This window comes from Pipistrellus hanaki, assembly GCF_964339955.1.
Source record: "Pipistrellus hanaki genome assembly, chromosome: 1".
NCBI lineage: Eukaryota > Metazoa > Chordata > Mammalia > Chiroptera > Vespertilionidae > Pipistrellus > Pipistrellus hanaki.
In genome coordinates, this window is record NC_140503.1 from 208,701,888 (window position 1) to 208,728,289 (window position 26,402).

Here is a 26,402-nt window from a genome sequence, read left to right on the forward strand (position 1 = left end):
CTGCCCGGCTCACCGGCGAGGCCAGCGGCACAGGCGCCGTGGGAGAGGGTGCTGGGCAGCCGCCTCTGCGGCCACAGGACAGTGACGGTCAGGCCTGTCCCCGCCCCGCGGGAGGCCAGGCAGCGTCCCCACAGGCTCGGGCCTCACTGCCACACCCGCAGCTGCTGCCTCTGTGGCCACGGGGACTGCAGACCGACTGAGGGCCGGGGGGGGGGGGGGGCGCTGTTCTGGATTCTCGGAGGGCCGGGGTGACCGCAGGGTCCCTGTGAGGTGAGGGGATCAGGGCCCGGCCCCAGGGAGGCAGCAGTGAGGAGGAGGAAGGAGGTGGGGGCAGTGGGGGGGCTGCTCTCGTGTCGAACCCCGCGGCCTGCCCTTCAGGTGACCGTTCTGGGAATGGAGCCAGATGGCGGTGACCGCTTGGGGACTCGCCGACTTTGAAGTTGTCCCCAAAGGCATGTGGCCATCAGCCTCCCGAGCAAATGAGGAGGCCAGAGGGCAAGGGGAGCTACATGCAGCGACCCCAGAACCCACTGTTTACACCTGACCCCCCCCCCCCCGCCCCCGCCCCCGCCCCTCAGCCCGTGGACGCTGCCTGACGCCGAGCGCGGAGCGCGGCAGGGACCTCGGGAACGCACCCACCTTGCTCTTGTCCTCCGTCCGGGCTGCTTGTCGGCAGGCGGGGTGCCAGATGGAGGAGCCTGGGGAGATTCCGGGGGTCAGTGCACTCCCGAGGCAGGGCCTTGGGGGAGGCGGGGCGGGGGCAGGACGGACGTCCGCTCGGCCGTCACCTCCGGGGAGCCCCGGGCACGCTCCGAGCTGGCCCGGACAGGCAGGTGCAGCCCTGCCCCCGGGGCTCACGCCCAGCGCGGGGACGGGCACGGCAGACACACCGCGAGCTCGCGGCTGCACGGGCTCCTTCCTGGCGACGGGCCTGCACGGGGCTCCCTGCCGTGGCGTTTGCAATGCCCTCGAGGCCTGTGGCCACCCCCCCGTCGCCCCACCCGCCAGGCCAGAGGCCCGCGGCCTCGAAAGCTAGGACGTGGGGTGTGGGGACACGCCCTGGGCCAGCCCCGTGGGCACAGAGGGACAGCTCCTCGCCATTTAACCGGATGATCCTAGCGCCACACCGGCCCGGGCTTACGGGGAGTCTGGGCTGGGGGCCGCCCGCAGGGAGGGTGGCCGGGGACCCTGCTCCTCAGAGCTTCCTGCCCGGGTCACCTGCAGGTCACACAGTGTGGAGCCCCGCACCTGGCAGACAGGCAAAGGGTCGGGGGTCCAGGCAGGGGAGCGGGGCTGGGGTCTGTGGCTTGGAGCTGGAAAACCTCAGCCTGGTCAGACCTCATCTAACCCCCCCCGGAGACAGAGGCCGGGAGCGGCGGGCCGGGGGAGGCCCCGCAGGAATCAGTCTCCCCGTGGCGCCCGCCTCAGCCCAGGGCCCGGACGAGTGTCTGTCCTGACACGGGGCCCCTGTGTGGTGACTTCACGTCCCCAGCTGCTGTCCTGACCACCGGGCTTGGGGCAGGAGGGACGGAGAGCGTGGACCGCGGTGGGGGCGGGCCCTGGGGGGCACCCCTCCGGCCAGGCGCCCAGCCCTGCTGTCGGGGCACAAAGGGCCTCTTGCACGGGCTCTGCCGCGGGGACAGGAGGGACAGGAGGGGACGCCGGGGGCTGGCCATCCTGGCTGACATCACCCATGAGGCTCGGCCGCAGCAAGGGTGGCCTGTGTGGCAGCTGGCCCAGATGTCACCGCCCGATGCCATCACACAGCCCCTGAGGAGACGCGGGGCAGTGTGCGGCCTGCCCCTGCCTGCCCTGCCCGCCCTGCCCGGCGGCCCCGAACGCTGGGCACAGAGAGATCATTGAAAAGAACTTGCAGCCAAAGAGCTGGGTCTCAGCCGGCCCTGCGGCTCAGTGGTGAGCTCTGACTCCCGAACCCGGAGGCCACAGTTCCATTCCCGGTCAGGGCCCAGGCCCGGGTTGCAGGCTCCATCCCCAGTGGGGGGCGTGCAGGAGGCAGCCGGTCTGTGATTCTCTCATCACTGATGTTTCTCTCTCTCCCTCTCCCCTCCTCTCTGAAATCAACGCAAATCTATTTTAAAGAGATGGGTCTCGATACCAAACATCCTCAGGAGGGTCCCAGCAGCTCCTGCCCCCCTCCAGGCAGACCAGGGCCGTGGGCTCTGCCTCCCACCATGCCCGCCGTCCCTCCCCCACCCGCCGTCCTGCCATGCCGCTCAGGATCGCCTGCTTGGGCCCTGTCCCCGCTCCCACGCATCGCGGGGCCCCCTCGCCAGCGGAGCACCCCGTGACCCCGGTTCACACGCAGCGCGCGCGATGGGCCGGGGAGACGCCGGGCCGGCCCCGGGACGGGCGGGGTGCCCCGCTTACCTTGGAGGTACATCTCCTCGCCCTCGGCGAACGTCCGGCCGCACCGGACGCAGAGCGCGCACAGCGGGTGGTAGTGCTTCTCGCCCGCCTGTGGGGACAGAGCGAGGCCCTGTGGGCGCAGCCGGTGTCGGGGTGCGGGCGGGCATGCTGCCGGCAGGGAGTCCCAGAGCCCGATCGGGTGAGTGGCCGGTGCTGTGGGTGCCAGCTGGCTCTGCCCTCTGGGAACCACGTCTGGGCACAGAGGCCTAGCCAGGCCACTGGCGTCAGCAGCTCCGGCTCAGCCGTCCAAGGGCAGCCTCCCTGTACCGCCCCCAGAAGGTGGAGGGCCAGCCAGTCACTGGTCACCTCTGTACCAGGGGCCCAGGAGGAGGAGGAGCTGGGCGGGGCAAGGCTGGCATTATTTGGGGGGGGGGGGGGAGAAAGGGAACGGGGGGAGGGACTGGGAAGCCCAGGGGAGAAAATTAGTAATTTTCTTAGGCATCTCTGTATTGCTTGATTTTCTCTCTTAGCATTTATGACTTTCATAATTCTTAAAGCCCATTAAATTAGGTTTACATGTTAATACTGAAATAACCTAAACTAATTGCACCCACTGGTTCGGCTTAGTTCTGCATGGTGCCAAAACAAACAAATAAACTCCAAACCACCCCCAGAGTATTGTGTATAAGTATTGTCTTACTTTATAGTGAGTATTTCTTACCCCTACAGGGGAGGGCGGGGGCTGCAGCCTGTGGCTAAGAGTGGATGTGGCCCTGGCTGGTGTGGCTCAGTGGATAGAGCATTGGCCTGTGGACTCATGGGTCCCAGGTTCAATTCTTGGTCAAGGGCATGTACCTCAGTAGCAAGTACCCCAGCCCGGCCGGGGCAGGAGGCAACCCACTGATGTGTCTCTCTCACATTGATGTTTCTCTCCCCCCCCCTGCTCCTCCCTCCCTTCCACTCTCTCTAGAAACCAACGGGAAAAAATGTCCTCAGGTGAGGATGAAAAAAGTGGGTGCTGATCCCCATGGTTCACTCTCTCCTGAAACAGGAAGAGCCCCACAACCTCTCCCCACAACACGCCCGGCACCCACACCCCCGAGGCACCCGCACCCCGAGAGGCACCCACACCCCCGAGGCACCCACACCCTGTGAGGCACCCACACCCCGAGAGGCACCCACACCCCCGAGGCACCCACACACCCGAGGCACCCACACCCCCGAGGCACCCACATCCTGTGAGGCACCCACACCCCCGAGGCACCCGCACCCCACAGGCACCCGCACCCCGCGAGGTACCCGCACCCCGAGAGGCACCCACACCCCGCGAGGCACCCACACCCCTGAGGCACCCACACCCCACAGGCACCCACACCCCACAGGCACCCACACCCCGAGAGGCACCCACACCCCACAGGCACCCACACCCCCGAGGCACCCGCACCCCACAGGCACCCACACCCCGAGAGGCACCCGCACCCCACAGGCACCCACACCCCGAGAGGCACCCGCACCCCACAGGCACCCACACCCCGCAGGGCACCCACACCCCGCGGGGCACCCACACCCCGAGAGGCACCCACACCCCGAGAGGCACCCACATCCCGAGAGGCACCCACACCCCGCGAGGCACCCACACCCCGAGAGGCACCCACACCCCCGAGGCACCCACACCCCGAGAGGCACCCACACCCCGAGAGGCACCCACACCCCCGAGGCACCCACACCCCGAGAGGCACCCACACCCCGTGAGGCACCCACACCCCGAGAGGCACCCACACCCCGAGAGGCACCCACACCCCTGAGGCACCCACACCCCTGAGGCACCCACACCCCGCGAGGCACCCACACCCCACAGGCACCCACACCCCCGAGGCACCCACACCCTACAGGCACCCACACCCCCGAGGCACCCACACCCCGAGAGGCACCCACACCCCGTGAGGCACCCACACCCCGCGAGGCACCCACACCCCACAGGCACCCACACCCCGCAGGCACCGTGCAGCCCGGGGTGACGCTGGAGCAGAGCGAACTGGAAGCAGCTCGCGTGGGGAGCACGTGGACACGGGGGCCCTGGGCATCGGGGAGGTAAGGGTGCAGCCGCCTGGAACCGTCTGTCCCGAGAAGGCGGAGAATCGCCACGGGACCCGGGCCCACGCCCGGGCCGGGGGAGGTGAAGAGGCCAGAATGAGAGAGAGGAGGACGGGGTCTCCTCAGCACCGCACGCGGACGCTCACGGCGCCATCGGCCGTGTCCACGGGCGCAGGAGCGGAGAAACGGATGACAAGGCGGACGGGGCCTCCTGCAGGCAGGCGGGGACCCGTCTCCACCTTCTCAGGAAGGCAGCCCAGCCCGGGGACCCACGAGGGGAGTGTGGGCTGAGGAGGGAGGGCAGGGAGGGAGGCGGGAAGGCGCTGGGCAGAGGGAGGAGCGTGGGAGGAGGGGATAGAGGGAGGAGGCAGGGAGGCAGGCAGCGAGGGAGGGATGGGTGGTCCCAGAGGAAACTTGCTTTCTCGTTGCCATGGGGACAGCGAGGCTGCTGACACAGGTGGGGCTCAGACAGCAGCAACCCATCCTCGCCTGCTCCCCTATCTGGCGGCTAATTCTCCTGAGAACGGAATCGGAGTGAGTGGGTGTGCGGGCGGTGACAGCGGGTCCGGCTCCCCTCACTCGGCTGGTCTGGGGGGTCTGGCTGCACTGCTGTCCCGGCCGCTCCCCGGCCCCTCCTGGCGCTCTCCCTGGGCGCCTCCATCCCCGGAGCCCAGCGCTGGGACAGGAGCTGCTCCAGGACCCAGCTCTGCCTCCGGTACCTCGGTCCTTCCCAGCCCCCTCCCGCCCGGCCATCAGCCCCTCCCAGGCCCTGCAGGACAGCAGGCTCCTCCCCGCGTCCAGCACGGAGCAGGCCCATCAGGACAGACACCGACATGCAGGGCTCGGGGACCGGGGTACAGGATGCCTCCGATGTGAGAGAGGGAGGCGGGGAGGGAGCGCCCACTGCGGCCGAGGCACACACAGCGGCGGCAGCACAGGCGGGGCTCTGCCTGGGCACGCACACCAGGTGCGGGCAGACCGGGGGCTCCTGCCGGCCGCGAGGGCAGGGCCGGCTGCTCTCCCGCTCTGGCTCGGGGTGACAAACATCTTGGGGGCCAAGTGGGGGGCAGGAGGTGACAGGTGCCCCTGCTCCCTGCAAGCCCCCACCTGCAGCCCCGCACGGCGCCTCTGGCCTCCCCGCCAGCCCTCGGGGGCACCTGGCCAGGCTGCCTACCTGCCGGGGTCCTGGCGCCAAAGCCCCGTCCGACCAGCCGAGCCCACGGCCTGCTCCCGGGACGGGCCTGGGCGGGCAGCGTGTCCGCGAGGACGGCCGTCTGCCGCACCCCCGGCCAGCGGTCCGAGCCTTCCCTTCTCTCTCAGGTCCGGCACCTGCCACCTGCCGCCCCGGGCCGCTGCCCGCACAGCCAGGCGCGCTCCGGCGGCTCCGGGCTCCGGGGAGCCACCGGGGCGGCTGCTCTCCCGCTGCCAGCGGCTCGCCTCCCCCGGCTCCTCTCCGCCCGCCCTCGCTGCCGCCTCGCCTCTCCGGGAGGGAGCAGCCAGCCCGGCTCCGGCAGAGAACGCGGGCATCCATCTTCCCGCAGCCTCAGCCTCCGCAGGACACAGAAGCATTGTGGGGGAAGTCTGGGGGAGGGCGGACAGCGCACCCCATGCTGTGCTCGGCTGCAACCCAGCACCGTCCGTCCGCTTACTCTGCAGACTGGTCGCCATCCCTGGTGCCTCGGGTCCACCCAGGGAGGCCTGCGGGCTGCCCCCGGCCCCCCTATCAGACACCCTTGGCCCGCACTGAGCTGGGGCAGCTCCCAGGCCCTGTCCCGCGCGTCCCTGAGGAGAGTTCTGGAGCCGTCTGTGGGGCCAAGAAGCCGGCAGGCTGCGGGCGGGGCAGGTCTCCGCTCCCGGGCGCAGGGGCGCGGCCCACGGCGGTGGGAAAGCCGCCAGGTCACACGCCTGCAGCACCAACACGCGCACACACGTGCGGGGGTGGTTTGTCTCTGGTACAGGATCTGTATTGGCACCGCGTGCCCACCGCCCAGTCACCTCTCCTCCCGGCACCAGACACTAGTGTTAGGGCCCCCGCCCCCGCCGCCGGCAGCCCCCTCCGCCCTGTGTGTTCGCGCCCCAGTTCTCTGTCCCCCGGAGCGAGGCTCCTTTCCTCGCAGGCTGCTCTCGCGGGGGAGCAGCCGTTAAAATGCAAGTCAGTCCCGGGATTCCCTTGGGGGTGTGGGCAGCTCTGCAGCCTCAGCCCCAATCCGTCCCCTCCCCAGAGGCCGCTTCTGGGACCTCGGCTGGGTCCGCCACCCCCCAGTTCCCATCCTCCACCCCCCACCCCCCCCTACCCCCCCCACACACCCTTCACCCCCCACACACACCCTCCACCCCCCCACACACACCCTCCACCCCCCCACACACACCCTTCACCCCACACACACACCCTCCACCCCACACACACCCTCCACCCCACACACACACCCTCCACCCCCCACCCCCCCCACACACCCTTCACCCCCCCACACACCCTCCACCCCCACCCCCCCCACACACCCTTCACCCCCCTACACACCCTCCACCCCCCCCGCACACACCTCCACCCCCCACCCTCCTCCACCCCCCCCAACACACACACCCCCAATACACACCCTCCACCCCCCCTGCACACACCTCCACCCCCCACCCCCCCTCCACCCCCCAACACACACCCTCCACCCCCCCACACACACCCTCCACCCCCCCTGCACACACCTCCACCCCCCACCCCCCCTCCACCCCCCAACACACACCCTCCACCCCCCACACACACCTCCACCCCCCACCCCCCCTCCACCCCCCACACACCCTCCGCCCCCCCACACACACCCTCCACCCCCCCAACACACACCCTCCACCCCCCACCCCCCCTCCACCCCCCAACACACACCCTCCACCCCCCACACACACCTCCACCCCCCACCCTCCCCTACCCCCCCCACACACCCTCCGCCCCCCCACACACACCCTCCACCCCCCACACACACCCTCCACCCCCCCAACACACACCCTCCACCCCCCACCCCCCCTTCACCCCCCACACACACCCTCCACCCCCCCACCCACACCCTCCACCCCCCCACACACACCCTCCACCCCCCCCTGCACACACCTCCACCCCCCACCCCCCCTCCACCCCCCCAACACACACCCTCCACCCCCCACACACACCCTCCACCCCCCGCACACACCCTCCACCCCCCACACACACCCTCCACCCCACACACACCCTCCGCCCCCCCAACACACACCCTCCACCCCCCACACACACCCTCCACCCCCCGCACACACCCTCCACCCCCCACCCCCCCTCCACCCCCCCAACACACACCCTCCACCCCCCACACACACCCTCCACCCCCCACCCCCCCTCCACCCCCCCAACACACACACCCCCAATACACACCCTCCACCCCCCCCTGCACACACCTCCACCCCCCACCCCCCCTCCACCCCCCAACACACACCCTCCACCCCCCCACACACACCCTCCACCCCCCACACACACCTCCACCCCCCACCCCCCCTCCACCCCCCCAACACACACCCTCCACCCCCCACACACCCTCCGCCCCACACACACACCCCATGCTCAGCTGCTTGCCTTTCCCTGAGGTCCTGTTACCCCACCTCCCCCAGGGACCACGGCAGCCCCAACAGCAGCCAGCAGCCCAGAGCCGAGGAGGGGTGGGGTGGGTGAGGGCGGCAGCCTGGGCCCTGGGCGCGGGGGCTTTGGCCTGCCAGTGCCCAGTGACCCGGCCTGCCGGGCGGCCAGGCCCCTCTGCCCCCGGCACACAGCCTGCCTGCTGCGCCCACTTAAGCCCTCCCGGCCTCTCCATCTAGGCCTCAGGCTGAACCAGGACCTCCAGTCCTCACACCCCTCCAGCTCCAGCAGCTCGTCCAGGGCACAGGGAGAGGCCCTGGAGCGCTCCTGGAGGAGGAGGCTGGCTCCCGGGGTCCCCAGGCAGAGCGGGCGGACCGGTGGCCACGGCTCTGGTGCAGATCCTCGCACACACACCCAGGCCAGGGGGCCCCCAGCGGGCGGCGGCGCCCGGGGCCTTACCTCCAGCACGTGCCCCGTGATGTACTTCTCGCAGCCGTCGCAGCGGATGCCGAACTCCGCGTGGTAGTCGGCCTCGCAGTAGGGCAGCCCGTCCCTGCAACGAGCCAGCAGTCAGGCTGGGCGCCAAGCCCCCACCCCCGCCGGGAGAGGGGCTGTGGCAGAGGGACAAGCCCGCTCCTCCCCCTCCAGGCCACAGGCCCGCCCTCCGTCACCACACCAGCCCCGCGAGAGACAGGGATGGAGAAACGAGGTGCCGAGCGGGGGCCACCTGCCAGCTCAGCGGCAGAGGGAGGGGCTGGCGGCGCCCCCAGGGGGACAGCGGGCCTGTTCCGCGCCAGGCGGTGGTGGTGGTGTTAGTGAGGAGTGACACACCGTTTGGGCACTGCCCCTGGGTACCCGGGCAGCCTGGGGCAGGTCGCTTAACCACGGAGCCGCCACGGAGGGAGCGTGAGAAAAAGGACCGGTGCTCATGGGGGGAGATCACGCAGGCACGGCGCTGGGTCCAGCGTCTGCCCACCGGGAGCTCGTTTCTTTTCTTTTTTTAATTTCAGAGGAAAAGAGGGAGAGCAAGTTGGGACATCCATGATGAGGGAGAATCCCTGATCGGCTACCTCCTGCACGCCCCACACTGGGGATCGAGCCTGCAACCCGGGCCTGTGCCCTGACCGGGAATCCAACTGTGACCTTCGGGTTCCTAGGTTGTCACTCAACCCGAGCCATGTGGCTGGCTGCGAGCTCATTTAAAGTGACTGTGATTATCCTGATGATCAGCCTCCTCTAGACAGGGTGCCTGCGGGAGGGGCGGGGCCTGCGGTGGGGGCGGGGAGAGGGGAGGACAGGCCCTGGGCTGCAGGGGTGCCTCTGCCCGAGGGGGAAGCCTGGCTCACAGGACAGGGAGGTAGAAACCGGGCCGAGGACCCACTTCCAAAGGCCGCCGGCCTCGGGCCCTGCGATTCCCACAAACGGGTGGGCGTGCAGCACACCCCCGAGGTTCAAAGATGGTGTCTCCATGGAGACGCCCAGGCGCCCTCCTCCTCAGTCTGGGGCAGCCGGAGGCTGCTAGGTAACAGGCAGTGTGGGCCGGGGCAGGGCGACCTCGAGGATGGGCTCGGGAGGCATGTGACTGTCAAAGACGGGAGCGTGACATCTGCTCCGTCAGCAGAACGAATGGTGCGGCGTCTCTGCAGAGACCTAAGGCGCCAGGCTGCAGGGCGTGGGGACAGACGCCAGCCCGGCCAGGGGAGCGGGGAAGGCAGGGACAGGCGGGGGCCCCCCGAGGCTCCGGCCCGGCCCGCTCACTTGCTGATGTACTCGGCGTTCAGCTCCTTCCCGCAGGTCTTGCACTTGAAGCAGCCCAGGTGCCAATGCTTGTCCAGGGCCACCAGGGACTGGCCGTTTTTTATTTCTGCGCCGCAGCCCCCGCAGCCTGCGGAGAGGACACAGACGTCACCGCCGGGGCCCAGGGAGGGGCGCCTCAGCGCCGGGTCTCGGGACACCCCGAAAGCAGGGAGTGCCCTGGGGAGCAGACAGAGGGGACAGTCCGGCTGGTGTGCTGTGGGGACCTGCTACAGGGCAGGGGGGCACATGTAGAAAACAAGTCACCAAGCTTGTTCCCATGTGGCTGAGCTGACTGCATGCACCGGGCCGTGACTGAGCTGACTGCATGCACTGGGCCGTGGCTGAGCTGACTGCACGCACTGGGCTGTGGCTGAGCTGACTGCATGCACTGGGCCGTGGCTGGGCACTGACTGCATCCACCGGGCCGTGGCTCGGTGCTGACTGCATGCATGGGCCGGGTCTGGGCACTGACTGTATGCACTGGGCCGGGAGCTGGGGAGACAGAGGCCTGCCTGCCAGGGGTGGAGCACCTGGGCCTGGGCAGGTGCACCCTCCAGCCAGAGCCATAACGGTCCCAGGGCTGCTTGCAAGCTCTGGCTTTCCCAAATTATCACACCATCCAAACCACATGCAACTTTGGAAAATGACTTTAAGACAGACTCCAGCTCCAAGGTCCGGCGTCTGAGGGATGGGGAGCTTTCCTCCACCGTGCCCAGGCAGGGGAAGGGGGAAACAAGTGGATGGATGAATGAATGGATGGATGGGAACCACGTGGGCAGGAGGAACCAACACTGGGCAAGGGCCTGGCTCCGGAAATCAGCAGGAACCCCCACGCTGTCCCAGGCCACGTGGCCCTGGTGCTGGGACACCACAGCGACCCCACATGCAGGGGAGCTCCAAACACCACCTCTGCAGTGGGACCGTGGCGGCAGCAGGGCCCGGAGCGCTGAGGCCCCGGCCCCACATCCCTCTCAGTCCCCCCGCCCGCAAAGGCCAGCACCTGCCTGCGCCTGCCCGATCTCACTGCGCCAACACCCACAGGCAGCTGGCGCTCCTGCTTTAGAGGAACGATCTCCAGCTTCTACATGCGAGAAGCACATATGGAGCATACTGCATATGCACCCTGACCAGGCTCCTGCGATGTGCAGCCCCTGACCGCAGGAGCCAAGTTCAATGCTCTTTTAAGGCTTTCCAAGGGGCGTCCAGATGGCCTGGAGCTGATGGTTGGGGGCCGAGTGAGCAGGAGGGAGAGGACGAGAAGCAGCCAGGAGGGCTTCCTGGAGGAGGCAGGCCAGAGCTGGGAGGGAGGTGGGTGGAAAGCAGGAGTGGCTCACGGGGCAGCGGGCACAGCCGTGCAAAGGTTTGACAGCACGAATGTACCGGAGATTTCTATCCCGGTTCCCTTCCTTATGATCCCCCCACCTCTGGTCGCACCTCCCCCACTTACCCCCCCCCCCCCCGCCACTCAGTGCCCACTCACTCCAGAGGCCCTGGGACAGGTGCGCGCTGCCCCCCGCGGACTTGGGCAGGGAACACTTCTGGCACATGCATTCCTTCCCGTTGAAGGTCACGCGGTCTCCGGGCGGGAAGGGCAGCCTGGAACGAGAGAAGGAGTGACAAGCCAGGACCCACGCACACACCGCCACCTCCTCCCGTCCCCCACCCAGCGCTGCCGGGCCCTGCGGGGTGCCCTCAGGCCAGCCCGTGACACCGGAGCGCAGCGCCTCACCCACACCAGCAGACAAAGCCGGCGGGCCCCGAGGAGGGGGAGTGCGGGGCCACACGCCACCTGTGTGCCCGGCCAACTGCCTCCCCCGGAGGTGGCACCCTTCGGCGTCCCACCAGGGTGCCCGAGAGCTCCCTTCGCTCCGGTCCTCACAGACACCCCACACCCTCCATCTCGGTCTCGGGCATTCTGGGGGCTCTAGGGCGGTATTTCACCTGAGTCCGAGCTGCCTCCCCTGGTGTGGACGATGCTCGGCCTCTTTCTCACATACATATTTCGGGGAGCACATGTTAAACCCGTTTGCCCATTTTTAAATAGGGTTTTCTTTTTCCCCCCCTTTTCTTTTTCTTCTAATATTGACTGGCAGAAGCTCTTTATATATTCCGGACACCAGTGCTCCAGGACATCCGTACTATCTACCAGCTGACAGCTTGCTTTTGCTTCTTCTCGGTGTCTTTTGACACTTTCCTTCAGCTTGGAAAGTTTCCTCCAACTGGTGCAGGTGCAGGGCTTCTGGCAACACATCCTCTCAGCGTCTGTGTGTCTACAAAAGTCTTTGTTTTCCGACTGACTGCTTTACTGACACTTGTGTTCGTGTACACACTAACAGTCACATCCCGCTCAAAGGTTGATAGGGAATTCAACGCGGTGCGACCATCCCCACAGCCAATTTGAGGAAGTTTTTTATCACCCCCCAAAAAGAACGCCATACCCTTCACCGGTCTTCCCTTCATTTTTGAAGGGTTGTGTGGTTTCTTTTTATAGATTTTTTTCAGCTCTTTAAAGATGCTATTCTAGCCCAAACCGGTTTGGCTTAGTGGATAGAGTGTCGGCCTGCGGACTGAAAGGTCCCGGGTTTGATTCCGGTCAAGGGCATGTACCTTGGTTGCGGGCACATCTCTGGTGGGGGGTGTGCAGGAGGCAGCTGGTCGATGTTTCTCTCTCATTGATGTTTCTAACTCTCTATCCCTCTCTCTTTCTCTCTATAAGAAATCAATAAAATATATATATATTTTTTAAATAAATAAAGATGCTGTTCTATTGTCTTCCGGTGCACACAGTTTCAGATAAGAAGTCTGCAGTCATTCTTTTACCAGAGGCCCCGTGCATGAAATTTGTGCACGAGTAGGGACCCTAGGCCTGGCTGGTGATCAGGGCCGATTGGGGCTCACCGGCTGCTGGCTGGGGCCGCCCTTCCCTAGCTGCCGGCTGCCGGCAGGGCTTTCCTTCACTCCATGCCACCCCCTGGTGGTCAGCACACGTTATAGTGAGCGTTAGCACTCCCAGTCTCCTGAACTCCCGTGGGGACACTTTGTATATTAGCCTTATACATATATACTAGAGGCCTGGTGCATGAATTCGTGCACAGGCGGGGTCCCTCTGGGTGGCCTGCAAGGGTCAGGCTGAAACCCGCAGTCCAATGCCACTTGCAGTTCCTACCTGCCACTCTCGCTCATCCCGACCCCACTGTGCCCGCTGCGGGCTCCCGCCCAATCAGTCCCGATAGAAAGAGGCTCACCCACTGTGAGCCCTGCATCTGGCACCCTCCCAAGGGGAGTGGCCTGCGGGATCGGGCGAGACCAGCTCTCTGACATCCCCTGAGGGGTCCCGGAATGCAAGAGGGTGCAGGCTAGGGGGACCCCATTGGTGCACGATTGGGCTGGGGAGGAACTGTGGGAGGGCTCCAGGGCATGGCTGGTCCATCTTGATCAGTCCTGATTGGCTGGACCCCAGCAGCAAGCTAACCTACCAGTTGGAGCATCTGCCCCACTGGTGGTCAGTGCACATCATAGCAAGTGGTTGAGCAGCCTTAGCATATCATTACCATATTACACTTTGATTGGTTGTTCAATGGTTCTGCCATTCAGTCTATTTGCATATTACCCTTTTATTATATAGGATAGATTTCACTGTACGTATGTGGTGGTGTTTTTTCTCTTGCTGCTTCTAAGATTTTCTTCCTATTATTGTTTCTCAGAAATTTGATTGTACTAGAGTCGGCAGATTTCTGTTGTGTTTATTTCCATGGGATTCACTGGGATTCTTGGAACCATGCGTTACCAGTTTTCATCAAATTTGGATATTTTCCAGCCTTTATTTCTTCAAATTTTTTTCAGTCTTCTCTCATCCCCTGGATCTCCGCTCCCAACCCAGAGGGACAGACAGATAGATCTCGTCACATATTCAGTCTTTTTTTTTTTTTTTTTTGGTCTCTTTGCTTTAGATAAGTAGTTTCTATAGTTATGTCCAGTTCACTCATCTTTTCCTCAGAAAACCTACTGCTCATTCCTCCCAAGGAATGTCTCCTTTCAGACATAGCAATTTTCATTTCTAGAAGCTCCACGTGGTTTCTTCCAGCATCTTCTGTGACTTTCTTACGTCTCAGCTTTCCCTGACAGGCCTGGCCACTCGACAGGGGGTGTCTCTGAGTCCCTGCCGTGCGTCCCGCTGTGGCTCTCCCTCCCGGGCCCTGCCACGCGGGTTTCTCTTCCGGCTCCGTGGCGCTCCTGTGCCTGTTTGTGAGCCGGGGCGTTGGGTGGGAGTCGGACATGGTCAGTGTCACACTGCCGAGGGCAGGTGCTCCTGTGCTGTTTGTGAGCGGTGGCTCTGGGTGGAAGTCGGACATGGTCAGTGTCACACTGCCGAGGGCGGGTGCTCCTGTGCCTGTTTGTGAGCAGGGGCGTTGGGTGGGAGTCGGACATGGTCAGTGTCACACTGCCGAGGGCGGGCGCTCCTGTGCCTGTTTGTGAGCAGGGGCGTTGGGTGGAAGGTGGACATGGTCAGTGTCACGTTGCCGAGGGTGGGCGCTCCTGTGCCTGTTTGTGAGCAGGGGCGTTGGGTGGGAGTCGGACATGGTCAGTGTCACACTGCCGAGGGCGGGCACTCCTGTGCCTGTCTGTGAGCAGGGGCGTTGGTGGAAGGTGGACATGGTCAGTGTCACACTGCCGAGGGCGGGTGCTCCTGTGCCTGTTTGTGAGCGGTGGCTTTGGGTGGGAGTCGGATATGGTCAGTGTCACGTTGCCGAGGGCGAGCTTGCTTTTCCTCCCACAGGGCGGGCTGCCCTGCGCTTTGGCGGGCGGTGGCCAGTTTGCCCATCAGCCTGGCCTCTCTGAGGCTTCTCCTGCACTCTGCTGGCTCCGTCCCACTGACAATGCGTGGATGGCCCTGGTGGTGCCCCTACTGTGTGCTGGGCATTCAGCGCGGACTGTCCGCCTGGCCAGCACCCAGGCCTCCCAGACCTGGGGACGGCTTAGCCTACAGCAAGCTGGTCCCTCTCGCCTCACCCGTGAGAGGCCGCCGTGTCCACGGGGCTGTGTCGGTCAGGACTCGATGGCCCCTCCATGGCTCCGGGGCTCTGGCCTGGGCGGCTCTCCCCTCTGCGAGCTGCTCCGCCTCTCGGAGCACCGGCTCCCAGCTCAGGAGAATGCCGGCCCCAGAGTGCCTCCTGGGAGCAGGCAGCAGGCCAGGCCGGCCACAGGGCCCCCTTCCTTTGCCCTCCTCCTCTCAGGCCTCAGCTGCCTGGGCCCCACGTCTGCCAGCAGGTGCTCTGTGCCTTCTGTCCGGTGTTCTCGTGGTTTATAGTGGACGGGGGTCCGGGCCCAGCAGGACGGAGCCGCCGCTGTCACCCTCAGCTCAGCAGACTGCCCAGAGCCGGTCTCCCAGCCCCACGGTGACGTGTCAGCCTGGTCTCTAAGCAACGCGCCCAGAAATCACCCCCCACACGCTGGCTAAGACACAGGGGCTCCTTAGGTTCGGCCGGCCCGGCTCCGCCCTCTACGCAGCCCGGCAAAGCCCCCTCTGCCCGCAGTGCCGGGTGCAGACACGGCGGCCAGACAGGCTCCTGTGGAACTGGGTGAGGGGACAGAGGAGAGAGCCGCACACACGCCCTTTGTTTAGTTTTCCAGAGAGAGGAAGGGAGGGGCAGAGAGAGAGAAACATCAACGATGAGAGCATCACGGGCTGGCTGCCTCCTGCACGCCCGCAGGGGGATCAGCAGGGCACGTGCCCTGACTGGACATTGAACTGTGACCTCCTGGTTCGTGGGTCGACACTCAACCACTGAGCCACACTGGCCAGGCCACACTAGGGTTTTCGTTCTTTGTTTTCCAGAAATGAGACATTCCCCTGGGAGCAGTGTGGCAGTGGTGGGGGAGGGAGGGAGGGGGGAAGGGAGGGCTCGGACCTGGTCTGTCCCCCTCCCCCCACATCTGTCACTGTACCCGTATGGTTTCCGGCCCCTGCCCACAGGGGGTTCACATCAAGCTGCTCCAGGGACACGATGCTAGAGAGGTGGGCCCAGGACAGAATGCAATGGGGGGGGGGGGGGCGCCTGCTCCGGGGGGAGGCCCGGGAGGCAGCTCCCCGCTGAGGAGTCGGCCTGAGCCCGGGGTGTCCGCTGATGCGCCCAGGTGGCCAGGCCTGGCCTGCGAGGCCCGTGGGAAGCCCGGGGAGTGAATGACCGGAGCTGCCTGGAGGCCCAGCCGGGCTGAGGCGGGTGGAGACCCAGGCCCTGTGGGCAGTGCCAGGCAGAGGGGAGGGACCCAGCACGGAGACCATGGCAGCCCCTGAGCGGGACGGTGGCGGGGGGAGGGGGGTTCTGGAAAGGGAGGGGTCCTGGAAGCCGCCATGCAGGGGGCTCACATGCCCGGTGGCTGGGTGAGGTGTCACAGGCAGGGAGGCAGGGGGACACGTGGTGCTGTGGGGGCACAGGCAGCCGAGGAGAGGCAGAGGCAGGGCAGGAGGTGCAGGGCCCCAGGGTGGGCGCAGGGCCCAGGGTGGGCACAGGACCCGGGGTGGGCGCAGGGCCCAGGGTGGGCCCAGGACCCGGGGTGGGCGCAGGGCCCGGGGGTGGGCGCAGGGCCCGGGGTGGGCGCAGGGCCCCGGGGTGGGCGCAGGGCGGGGGGGGGGGGTGGGGAGGGTTGGGCACAAGGCCCAGGGTGGGTGCAGGGCCCGGGGTGGGCGCAGGGCGGCTCACTCACCGGCAGGCGGCGCACACGAAGCAGTCGGGGTGGTAGGTCCGGCCCAGCGCGGACACCACCTCGCCCTCGATGAAGCGGTCGCAGGCGAAGCAGCGGGTGCCGTACAGGCGCTGGTAGTCCCGCGTGCAGATGTGCTGGCCCTGCCGCACGAAGAAGCCGCCCTCCGCCAGGTCACAGCCGCACACTGGGGAGCGGGGCGGCGTCAGGGGGCCCTCCCCCGGGCGGGACCCTCCCCCGGGCGCCCCTCTCCCCGGAGCGCCCCTCACCCCCGGGCGCCCCTCTCCCCGGGGCGGGCTTCTCCCCCGGGCGCCCCTCTCCCCCGGGCGGGCCTCTCCCCCGGGCGCCCCTCTCCCCAGGGCGGGCCTCTCCCCGGGCGCCCCTCTCCCCCGGGTGGGACCCTCCCCCGGGTGCCCCTCTCCCCCGGGTGCCCCTCTCCCCCGGGCGCCCCTCTCCCCCAGGCGCCCCTCTCCCTGGGCGGCCCCCACAGACACCCCCACCTGATGCAGGCCGGCGGTTCGCTGGGAAATCCCGGCCGGGGCCAGGGCCAGCACCGCTCCGCTGCGCCCTCGCCTGATGGTGTGCCCCCCTGTGGACGCTCCCAGAAAGGGGCCGGCCTGGGCAGACCCCTCGCGGTGCTGAGGGCCGCCTCCCTCCCTTGCTCCGGTACCCGCCAGGAGGTCTCTGAGCCCCAGCCACCCCCCCGCCCCCCCAGCCCCGCCGGCCTGGTTCCTGTCCCCGCGGGACAGAGGATCAGAAAGCACCTACTCCGCGCGAGGCCGCCTGGTGGGAAGGTGCCCGTGGCCGAGGACCGGTGAATCCGGGTCCCTGTGAGCCTCCTGGCCCTCTCCCCTATACCCCCCCGAACTGTGGACACGGCCAGGCCCTGCAGGGGGACCCGGGAAACCTGACCACGAACCCTTCTGTCCCCCAACACACAGCTGCTGCCCCAGGAGCCGAGGGGCCGGGGACGCTGCTGGGTGGAGACCGGACACCCAGCCTCGGGGCAGCCGGTCCCTCAACCACCGGGACGCCTGAGCCTTCACCCCACAGGCGCCCCTCCTGCCCCAGGACACGTGGGAGCCAGGCAGGGTTTCAGAGGGAGCACTGCCCGGACACCCCTCCCTGCTGGAGGCCCCAGGCCTCCCGGGGCAGTCCCAGCACCTGGGCCAGGCAGTCCGCACAGGCCAGGGCCTCTCGAGGCGTGAAAAACCATGTGGCCCTCATACCGTTTTGAATGGATCCCTTGGAATTTTTGTTAAAATATTAACTGATGGCAAAGGGAGAGTTCCCAGGACCGGGTCTTTGTGGGGTTTTGTTAGTTTGGTGTTTAATCCTCATCCTGCCGGAACCGATGCCATAATTACAAGAGTCTCACCACAAGGTTGGTAAGGTTTGGGCGGCTCAAGAAGGGTGAGTCACATGGAGTTTACCTGTTGGAACAGCTAAAGGGCACTTCCCCCAACCCTGAATAGGATGACTGTCTGCTGCCGGACAGCTCGGGGCGTTTTACTGCCTCCTGTTGGCCAAACACCTGAACAGCTGTAGGCTCTTCCCCACACTGACAATGCTTCCGAACTCTGCCCTTTGAAACCCTACCTTTGAAGTGTATGTCTCCACCTTGCCTCAGGAAAAATTGTGTTAATAAATAGCACAGGGTCCTCAGACAAGATGAGTCTTCAGATCCTTTAGCTGAAGCTCCTCTGACCCCCCATGCCTTTCAAAATTGTCTTTCGTCCTTGGACTCCTTCTTAATCATCTACACATCAGCCCCTTTCTGCAGAACGCTGAACCCTTTGTAAGGCTGGAACAAGAACTAACAAACTAACAAAAAAGCATCATCCCAGGGGCGGGGCCTCTGAGCTGGGCAGGGGGACAGCAGCCCCAGGGGCGGGGCTCTGAGCTGGGCCAGAAGGACGGCAGCCCCAGGGACGGGGCCTCTGAGCTGGGCAGGGGGACGGCAGCCCCAGGGCCGGGACTCTGAGCTGGGCAGGGGGACGGCAGCCCCAGGGGCGGGGCTCTGAGCTGGGCCAGAAGGACGGCAGCCCCAGGGCCGGGGCTCTGAGCTGGGCCAGAAGGACGGCAGCCCCAGGGACGGGGCCTCTGAGCTGGGCAGGGGGACGGCAGCCCCAGGGCCGGGACTCTGAGCTGGGCAGGGGGACGGCAGCACAGGGCAGAGCAGAGGACCTGAGCGGGAGGAGCTGGCCGGGCTGTGGGCTGTGCTGCCCGGTCTACCCTGACCTCGACCTTGGCCTGGCACCTGGAGTAACAGGCGTGTGTGTCATCGGAGATCCCTTGCCCAGTGACTTCCCTCGGCTCTCCCGCGGGACCCAGGTCCTGGCACGCCCTGCCGGGGTCACCCGCGGACAAACTGTGCCGACGGATGTCACACTGTGCTCTGTGCAGCTTTCCTGGGCTGTAAGCTGGGGGGTGGGGTGGGGGGGGAGATGGGTGGTCTCCCACAAAGGCCTGGAACCTCCCAGATGCTTGCTCCCTAAGCCCGGTGCCCGCCCCCGGCCCCACCCCCCCTCGCCCCCACAGCTGACGCAGGCCCCGGACCCGCCCTGGGCCCCACAGCCATGCTCGTCCTGGACCGAGTCCTCGATGGGGCACAGCTGCGTGAGGAGGCCTGGGACCCGCCCGCCGTGGGGGGCGCAGCCGCAGGATGGGGGCGCTGTGGAGGCAGCTCTGGACGGCACCTCCTGCCCCGCGCTGTCCGGCGGAGACGCCCGGGGCCGGCGGGCTGGCAGCCGGACGGAGACACTCACCTTTGCAGACGAAGCACTTGAGGTGGAAGTACTTGCTCTGCACCCGCAGCACCTCGCCCCGGCACACGGAGCCGCACGTGGTGCACAGGATGGCCGCGCCCGCCGGCTTCTCCAGGGCGCCCAGGGCCGCCGGGGGCTCCGACACTGCTGGGGAGAGGGGCGTTAGCGGCGGACCGGCAGGCCAGCAGCCGCGGGGGGCAGGGACTCAGGCCCCCACACAGTCCCGCCCCCACCCCCAGCACAGTCCCGTCCCCCCCAGCACAGTCCCTCCCCCCCAGCACAGTCCCTCCCCCCCAGCACAGTCCCGTCCCCCCCAGCACAGTCCCGCCCCCCCAGCACAGTGCCTCCCCCCCAGCACAGTCCCGCCCCCCCAGCACAGTGCCTCCCCCCCAGCACAGTCCCTCCCCCCCAGCACAGTCCCTCCCCCCCAGCACAGTCCCGTCCCCCCCAGCACAGTGCCTCCCCCCCAGCACAGTCCCGCCCCCCCAGCACAGTGCCTCCCCCCCAGCACAGTCCCTCCTCCCCAGCACAGTCCCTCCCCCCCAGCACAGTCCCTCCCCCCCAGCACAGTCCGGTCCCCCCCAGCACAGTCCCGCCCCCCCAGCACAGTCCCGTCCCCCCCAGCACAGTCCCGCCCCCCCAGCACAGTCCCGTCCCCCCCAGCACAGTCCCGCCCCCCCAGCACAGTCCCGTCCCCCCCAGCACAGTCCCTCCCCGCCAGCACAGTCCCGCCCCCCAGCACAGTCCCGCCCCCCAGCACATTCCCGGGGCATCAGGCACCGGCTTTCCTCCCCTTGGGGACCCGTGGGAGTCAGACGTGATCAACCCCAATGAGGGGCTCCTGCCCGCTCCCTGTGAGCACCCTGCAGACGGGGCGATCATGCCTCCCCCTGGATGGCCCGCCTCTGCAGCCTGGACCTGGCATGACCCCGGTCCAGGGCCTCAGAACCCAGGGGAGCCGGCAGGCCTCTGCGCCGGGGCCCAGCTCCCTCCAATGCAGATGTCTTAAGCACAGTCCTCTGTGGCCCCTCATTCCCCCCCCCCCCCGCCCGTTCCTGTGCCCGGACATGGGCTGGATACTGCTGCTGCGCCCGAGCCGAGGAGGTGCCCGGAGGCACCGGTGAAGGGCTGGGCTGGACTGTGGGCTCCTCACCCACACCCCCGAAAGCCCTCCGGAGGCCAGCCTGCGGGGCGCGGGGCGCAGACCCAGGGCCTGCCCCAGGAGCTTGGTGCCGGCAGCTGGGCAGGGCCATGGGGGGGAACCCCGTGGCAGAGCGCGGGTGGGGGGGGTGGGGGGGGTGGGGGGAGGGAAGCCCGGAGCTGGGACCATGGCGCGAGCAGCTGGTTAGCTCAGAGGCCCACGCGGGTCGAGGGGCGGGACCCCTTCCCACTCAGGACCCGTCCCTGAAGCCACAGCTCTGAGCACGGCACGGAGGCCCGGCCTGCGAGGCCCGTCCCAGGGGAGCACATTGCTCCCTTCGGTCTCCGGTCTCCGTGGGCCCTCCCCACAGCCCCACCTCCCACAGCCCCACCGGCGGGCAGGGCTCCCCTCCCCCGGCACCGCCCTGGCCGGAGGCACAGCGGCCGGGCCGCGCTGGGGACAGCAGCTCCGGGGAGGGCTCTGAGGGCCCCAGGAGCGGGTGCCAGCTGTCTGGGGGGCGGTGCGGGGAGACCGGAGGCACCGGGCCGGCCTCAGTGCCCGCCCGGCGGTTCCAGAGGAGCCGGAGGCCGCGCAGCAGCTCGGCCTGCGGTCCGGGAGCCACGGGGCAGGCCCGCTCTGGTCAGCGCCAGCAGCGCCCACGCCCACGCCCCCTCTCCCGACCGATCACTGCGGAGCCGCCCCCTCGGGGATCAATACCACCGATGGGTTTCCGGCCTGAATCTAACGCCGTGGGGAACGGGCCACGCCAGCGAGGTTTGATGCCCCGGACAGAGTGCCAGCTGCCGCCGCACACACTCCCGCTGCCCAGGGCTCCCGGGCTGACAGTGCTGTGGGGGCGGGGAGGGGGGACCAGGATCCTCCATGTTATCCTCTCACCCCAGGCACACAGAGGACAATACGGTCATCCCCGAGGGACACAGGCCCTGCTGCTGCTGCTGGAGACGGCCCCCCTCCCCCCCTCCGCACCCCCTCTTCCCTCCCCTCCCCCTCCCCCATCAGTGTCAGAGCCTGGGACCTGCAAGCACGGCGGCTGTGGTTCAGACACTGGGGTGCAGCCCCAGCCCCACCTCCTACTTGCTGGGACTCAGAGCTCCCAGACTTCCATCTGTCTGTCCCTCCACCCTCCACCCAGGTCCCCTGCCCGGGAGATGCCAGGGACAAAAACGTGCCAGGTGGGGGTGAGAGCAGGGTGCTGCCCCCTGGTGGTAGGACATAGACACTGCATCGTGGTGACAGACACCTGTCCCCATGCAGGTACACGGGCTGCAGGCAGATGGCAGTTTTTCTACAACCCAAACTGCTGTCTGCTTGGTCTGTGCCGTGGGGACCGGGGGCAGGGGCCGTCCACCCCGAAGACGGGCCCCCCTCCTGCAGCTGCCCGATCGGGCGAGGTCAGCGTGCACCCGGGGCGAGGCAGAGGGCCGGCCCGTCACCGCCGCCGGCGGAGTGAGTGCCGCCGAGGCCCAGAGAGCGGCCCGCTGGCACGGGGCCGCGGCAAGATTGCCGGGGACCCCGCATGGCACGGCCCTCCCCACGCGGCTCCCAGACAGGATGGGCCACGCTGGCCACGACTCCTGTCCGTGTGAGGGTCACAGAAAACCCACCCTAGAGCGGTGAGGACGGAGGACCCAGTGCACCCCTCCCGGGGCACCCCCAGCCCTCGCTCCGGCCCCGGCCCACCCCGAGCACGTGACCATCAGCGTCCTTCACAGGCCCAGGCCTCCAGGGGCCTCCACCACGTGTCCTGAGCCCCTTCTTCCAGGAGGCTTTCCCACCTCGGTCTTACCCAGTAACCGTTCTCTTACAGAGAAAAGGAAGATGGAACTCTCTGGAGAGGAGCCATCAGCCCGGGAGGCGTGGCGGGGACGTGGACGGGTGCTGCTAAGTGAGAGCGGGGGAGACGGCCACACACCCACTTCCAGCCACAGGCCACGCGGCAGGACACAGCACCGTGGCCACGGGGAAACCAGGCGCTTGTCGGTGGGGGCGCGGGAGGGAGAGCACAGGGGGAGAGGGGGAGCACAGGGGGAGAGGGGGAGCACAGGGGAGCAGGAGGGGGAGCGGGAGGGGGAGCGGGAGGGGGAGCACAGGGGGAGAGGGGGAGCACAGGGGAGCGGGAGGGGGAGCGGGAGGGGGAGCGGAAGGGGGAGCACAGGGGGAGAGGGGGAGCACAGGGGAGCGGGAGGGGGAGCGGGAGGGGAAGCGGGAGGGGGAGCGGGAGGGGGAGCGGGAGGGGGAGCACAGGGGGAGAGGGGGAGCACAGGGGAGCGGGAGGGGGAGCGGGAGGGGGAGCGGGAGGGGGAGCACAGGGGGAGAGGGGGAGCACAGGGGAGCGGGAGGGGGAGCGGGAGGGGAAGCGGGAGGGGGAGCGGGAGGGGGAGCGGGAGGGGGAGCACAGGGGGAGAGGGGGAGCACAGGGGAGCGGGAGGGGGAGCGGGAGGGGGAGCACAGGGGGAGAGGGGGAGCACAGGGGAGCGGGAGGGGGAGCGGGAGGGGGAGCGGGAGGGGGAGCGGAAGGGGGAGCACAGGGGGAGAGGGGGAGCACAGGGGAGAGGGAGGGGAGCACAGGGGAGAGGGAGGGGAGCACGGGGGAGCACGGGGAAGTGGGGGGCTCTCAGGCAGGTCACATGCCTTTGTTTAAACCCAGAGAGCACGCGGCACCGGGAGCCCCTCACTCACCACAGTAACAGGACTGCGGGACACACACACACACACACACACACACACACACACCGTGCGGGGTTAACAACAGGCAGGGCTGGGGCATATCAGGACGCTCCACTTCCTGTTCAGCTTTTAAAGTGGATTCGGAAACACTGCTTTTATTCCCATTGGTTCTTAGGGGCGGGGGGAGGGGGACAGAGAGAAACACTGATGTGAGAGACTCATCAATGGGTTGCCTCCCGCACACGCCCTGACCTGGGCCGGGGGTCGAGCTTGCAACTGTGTACGTGCCCTTGACTGGAATCAAACCCGGGACCCTTCGGTCATCCGCCGACCCTATCCACTGAGCCACACCAGCTGGGGCTGTTCAAGTTTTCTACAACCCAAACACTGCTCTAAGAAACAGTCTAAAAAACTTCAGAGAGAGAGGGGGGGAAAGAGGGGGAGACAGACAGAGGTTGGGAGAAACTTCCACATCTGAGGCCTCCACACCGAGGCGGCAGGCTGGTTTCACCGAGGTTTCCAGATCGGCTCTAACCTGTGGCTGCCGTGCCTGGCTGTGCCGATAACACCAAACACACGCTGTGGGTGGACCACCCCGCGGCCGAGGCTGTGTGGCCGGTGATAACAAACCCAGCACCGGCGCAGGGGTGGAGGGCCGGCCTGGGACACCGCCTCAGGCTCCCGCGATGGGCTGAGGCACAGGCAGGCAGAGGCCGTGACCCTGGCCCTCCCCGGCCGCCGGGCATGGTGGGCGCTCTGCCCCGTGACGGGCCTGGGGCGCGTGCTGTGCCCTCCCTCCCGCCTGCCCGCTCCGTCCCTGTTTGGAGGTGGGAGGGCAGGCTGGCGTGGGGGGCTCAGCGGGGGTGAGGGGGGAGGGCAGGCTGGCCGTGGGGGCTCAGCGGGGGTGAGGGGGGAGGGCAGGCTGGCCGTGGGGGCTCAGCGGGGGTGAGGGGGGAGGGCAGGCTGGCCGTGGGGGCTCAGCAGGGGGGAGGGGGGAGGGCAGGCTGGCCGTGGGGGGCTCAGCGGGGGTGTGAGGGGGCTCCTTCCAGAGGAGGAGCTGGGAGAGATGCGCCCTGGGCTCCCACAGCTCCAGCCAGGCTTCCGGCACTTCCTGGGACGGCTCCAGCTTCCAGCAGCTGGTCCCGCGCCCGTGCCACCCACACCCAGGGTGATATTTCATCCCCGGAAGAGCAGCCTTCCTGGCCCGGAGGCATCTGCGGATCTCATGTGGCTTCCGGAAGGTCACGCTTAGCGGGCATCTGGGCCCATCACCCCCCCCCCCACACACACACACACACACACGCATGAAAATACCAGGCCAGCAGTCTGGGCTGGCACTCGGGTCTCTGGGCTCCTAGGCCCGTGCTTGTGTCTGGGTCACATGCCATTGGCCAGGAGGCCAGCCCGCAGCACGCAGCACCCAGCACCCAGCACCCAGCAGACGCCAGTAAATGTCCCTTAAGTCTAAGGAGAAGCAGGCAGTGCGCTGGGTGATGGAGCCCATGCAGTGCCGGGCAGGGTGGTGCACAGCCTCCGGGTGCTCCGGGCATTGCGCTTGGCAACCTCCACCACCAGCCAGGCCGCCAGCGGAAACGGCAGAGAGCTCAGCCGGGCTTCGCCCGCGGCGGCAGGACCCCACCCCCACCAGCTGCCACCCAGAGGGTCTGAGGCAGCTCGCCTCGGCCTACCACGAACACCCCTGCGAGGGAGCCCACGGCGCCCCCAGCAGGCACTGGCCAGCTCAGTCACCAGCTGCCCGCCCTGCCCCGGCCTCTGCGGATGGGGCCGCAGCCCGGACCTCCAGATGGAGGTGGGACCCGCTGGTTCTGAGTCACAGGAAGGAGCAGAGGGAGGGCGGACACTGCGGCGTGTCATCTGGCCACACAGGCGGCTGGGCGTCACCTCCCGGGACCCCAGCCGCTCCCGCAGGTCCCTGGTGGGGGGGGCGTCCAACGAAGGGGGTAGGCGCCTGCTCCGGGAAGGGGGTGCCCAGAGAAGGTGCCTGTCAGGCACACCTGGGAACCGGGGTCAGGGGCCGGAATACTGCAAGGTCACGGAGATTTGGGAATAATCATCCCTCCACCAAGGTGCTCGCTCTCCTGGCTCGTGGCTCACTCGTGGCTCAGCACCCACCAGTGCTCCCCCGACAGCTGCACGGCCCATGCCGCGTAGGCCCCACCGGCCCTGGCTGCCGGGCTGAGCCGGGCACGCACTAAGCCAGCCCAACAGACTGGACCCCACCACGCGGGGAGCGGAGACCTGGACCCCGGCTTCTCCGTCAGCCCCACTGAGGCCACAGCCACCACCCTCTGCGCGGGGCGCAGGGAACGGACCAGCGGCGTCTGCTTTGGGGTCGCTGGTCCACTTAATCTGAACGTCTTTCCTATGACCGGTTCATACATGGTCTCTCCATTCCAGATGCAAGTTCCCTCATCAAATGCAGGGCGTGCAAACACTGTCTCCCATCCTGTGAGGTGTGCTTGCATTTGCAGCAAAAACTGTCTAATTTTGATGAAATCAAACTCATATTTTTTAATATATTTTTATTTTTATTGATGTCAGAGAGGAAGGGAGAGGGAGAGAAAAACATCAATGAGAGAGAATCATTGATTGGCTGCCTCCCCCACCCAGGCATGAGCCCTTGACCAGAGTCAAACCCAGGGCCCTTCAGTCCACAGACCGACACTCTATCCACTGAGCCACACCAGCCAGGGCTCATGCACATTTTCTGTGCTGCGTATGCTGTGGGTGCCGTGGTGAAGGACCCCCCCGCCCCCGGCCGGTGACGCTCGGCTGATTGAGCGTGGTCGGGTGCACCAAGAGGGAGCCAGTCCCATTCCCATTCGGGACACCTGCCGGGTGTGGGCTCCATCCCCAGGGCGGGGCGTGCAGGAGGCAGCCGGCCGGTGATTCTCTCTCATCACTGATGCTTCTATCTCCCTCTCCCTCTCCCTTCCTCTCTGACATCAATAAAAACATCTTTCTTTAAAAAGGAGAGAAACCATGGCCCAATGTGCGACCACACAGACCTCGCCCCGTGTTCTCCTGAGGGGCCTGTGGCTCTTCGGTTTCTGCTCTCTCAGTGTCTGGAGAGCGCGGGCCCGAGGGCAGAGCTCACTGCCTCGCTTCCTGTGCTGCTGCTCCTGCCAGGAGATGCCGGGACAGGAGAGCCTGTCAGCCTCCAGCCCGTCCGCCCTCTGCCGCCGCTCCCGCCGTCCCCGGGAACAACAGGGCGAGGAGGACACGGTGTCCTGGCGGC

General features: G+C 67.1%; 1 protein-coding gene across 4 annotated transcripts in view; it reads right to left on the minus strand.

Moving 5' to 3' along the window:
* The window catches only part of ABLIM2 (actin binding LIM protein family member 2), an 87,224-nt gene that overhangs the window by 39,666 nt on the left and 21,156 nt on the right, over positions 1–26,402 (minus strand). For 2 of the 4 annotated variants that reach the window (XR_014792943.1, XR_014792944.1), the window contains exons 2-8: positions 19,315–19,458; positions 16,550–16,733; positions 11,325–11,440; positions 9,806–9,932; positions 8,507–8,600; positions 2,389–2,476; positions 640–698 (exon numbers count right to left, since the gene is read on the minus strand). Coding sequence is in view for 1 of the 4 variants with exons in the window: in XM_084861416.1 (XP_084717542.1) it covers positions 640–698; positions 2,389–2,476; positions 8,507–8,600; positions 9,806–9,932; positions 11,325–11,440; positions 16,550–16,733; positions 19,315–19,461 (815 nt within the window). In the remaining 3 variants the exon portion in view is untranslated. Of the gene's footprint in view, positions 1–639; positions 699–2,388; positions 2,477–8,506; positions 8,601–9,805; positions 9,933–11,324; positions 11,441–16,549; positions 16,734–19,314; positions 19,462–26,402 lie in introns of all 4 variants that reach the window. The other 2 variants (XR_014792945.1, XM_084861416.1) reach the window with 1 other exon arrangement.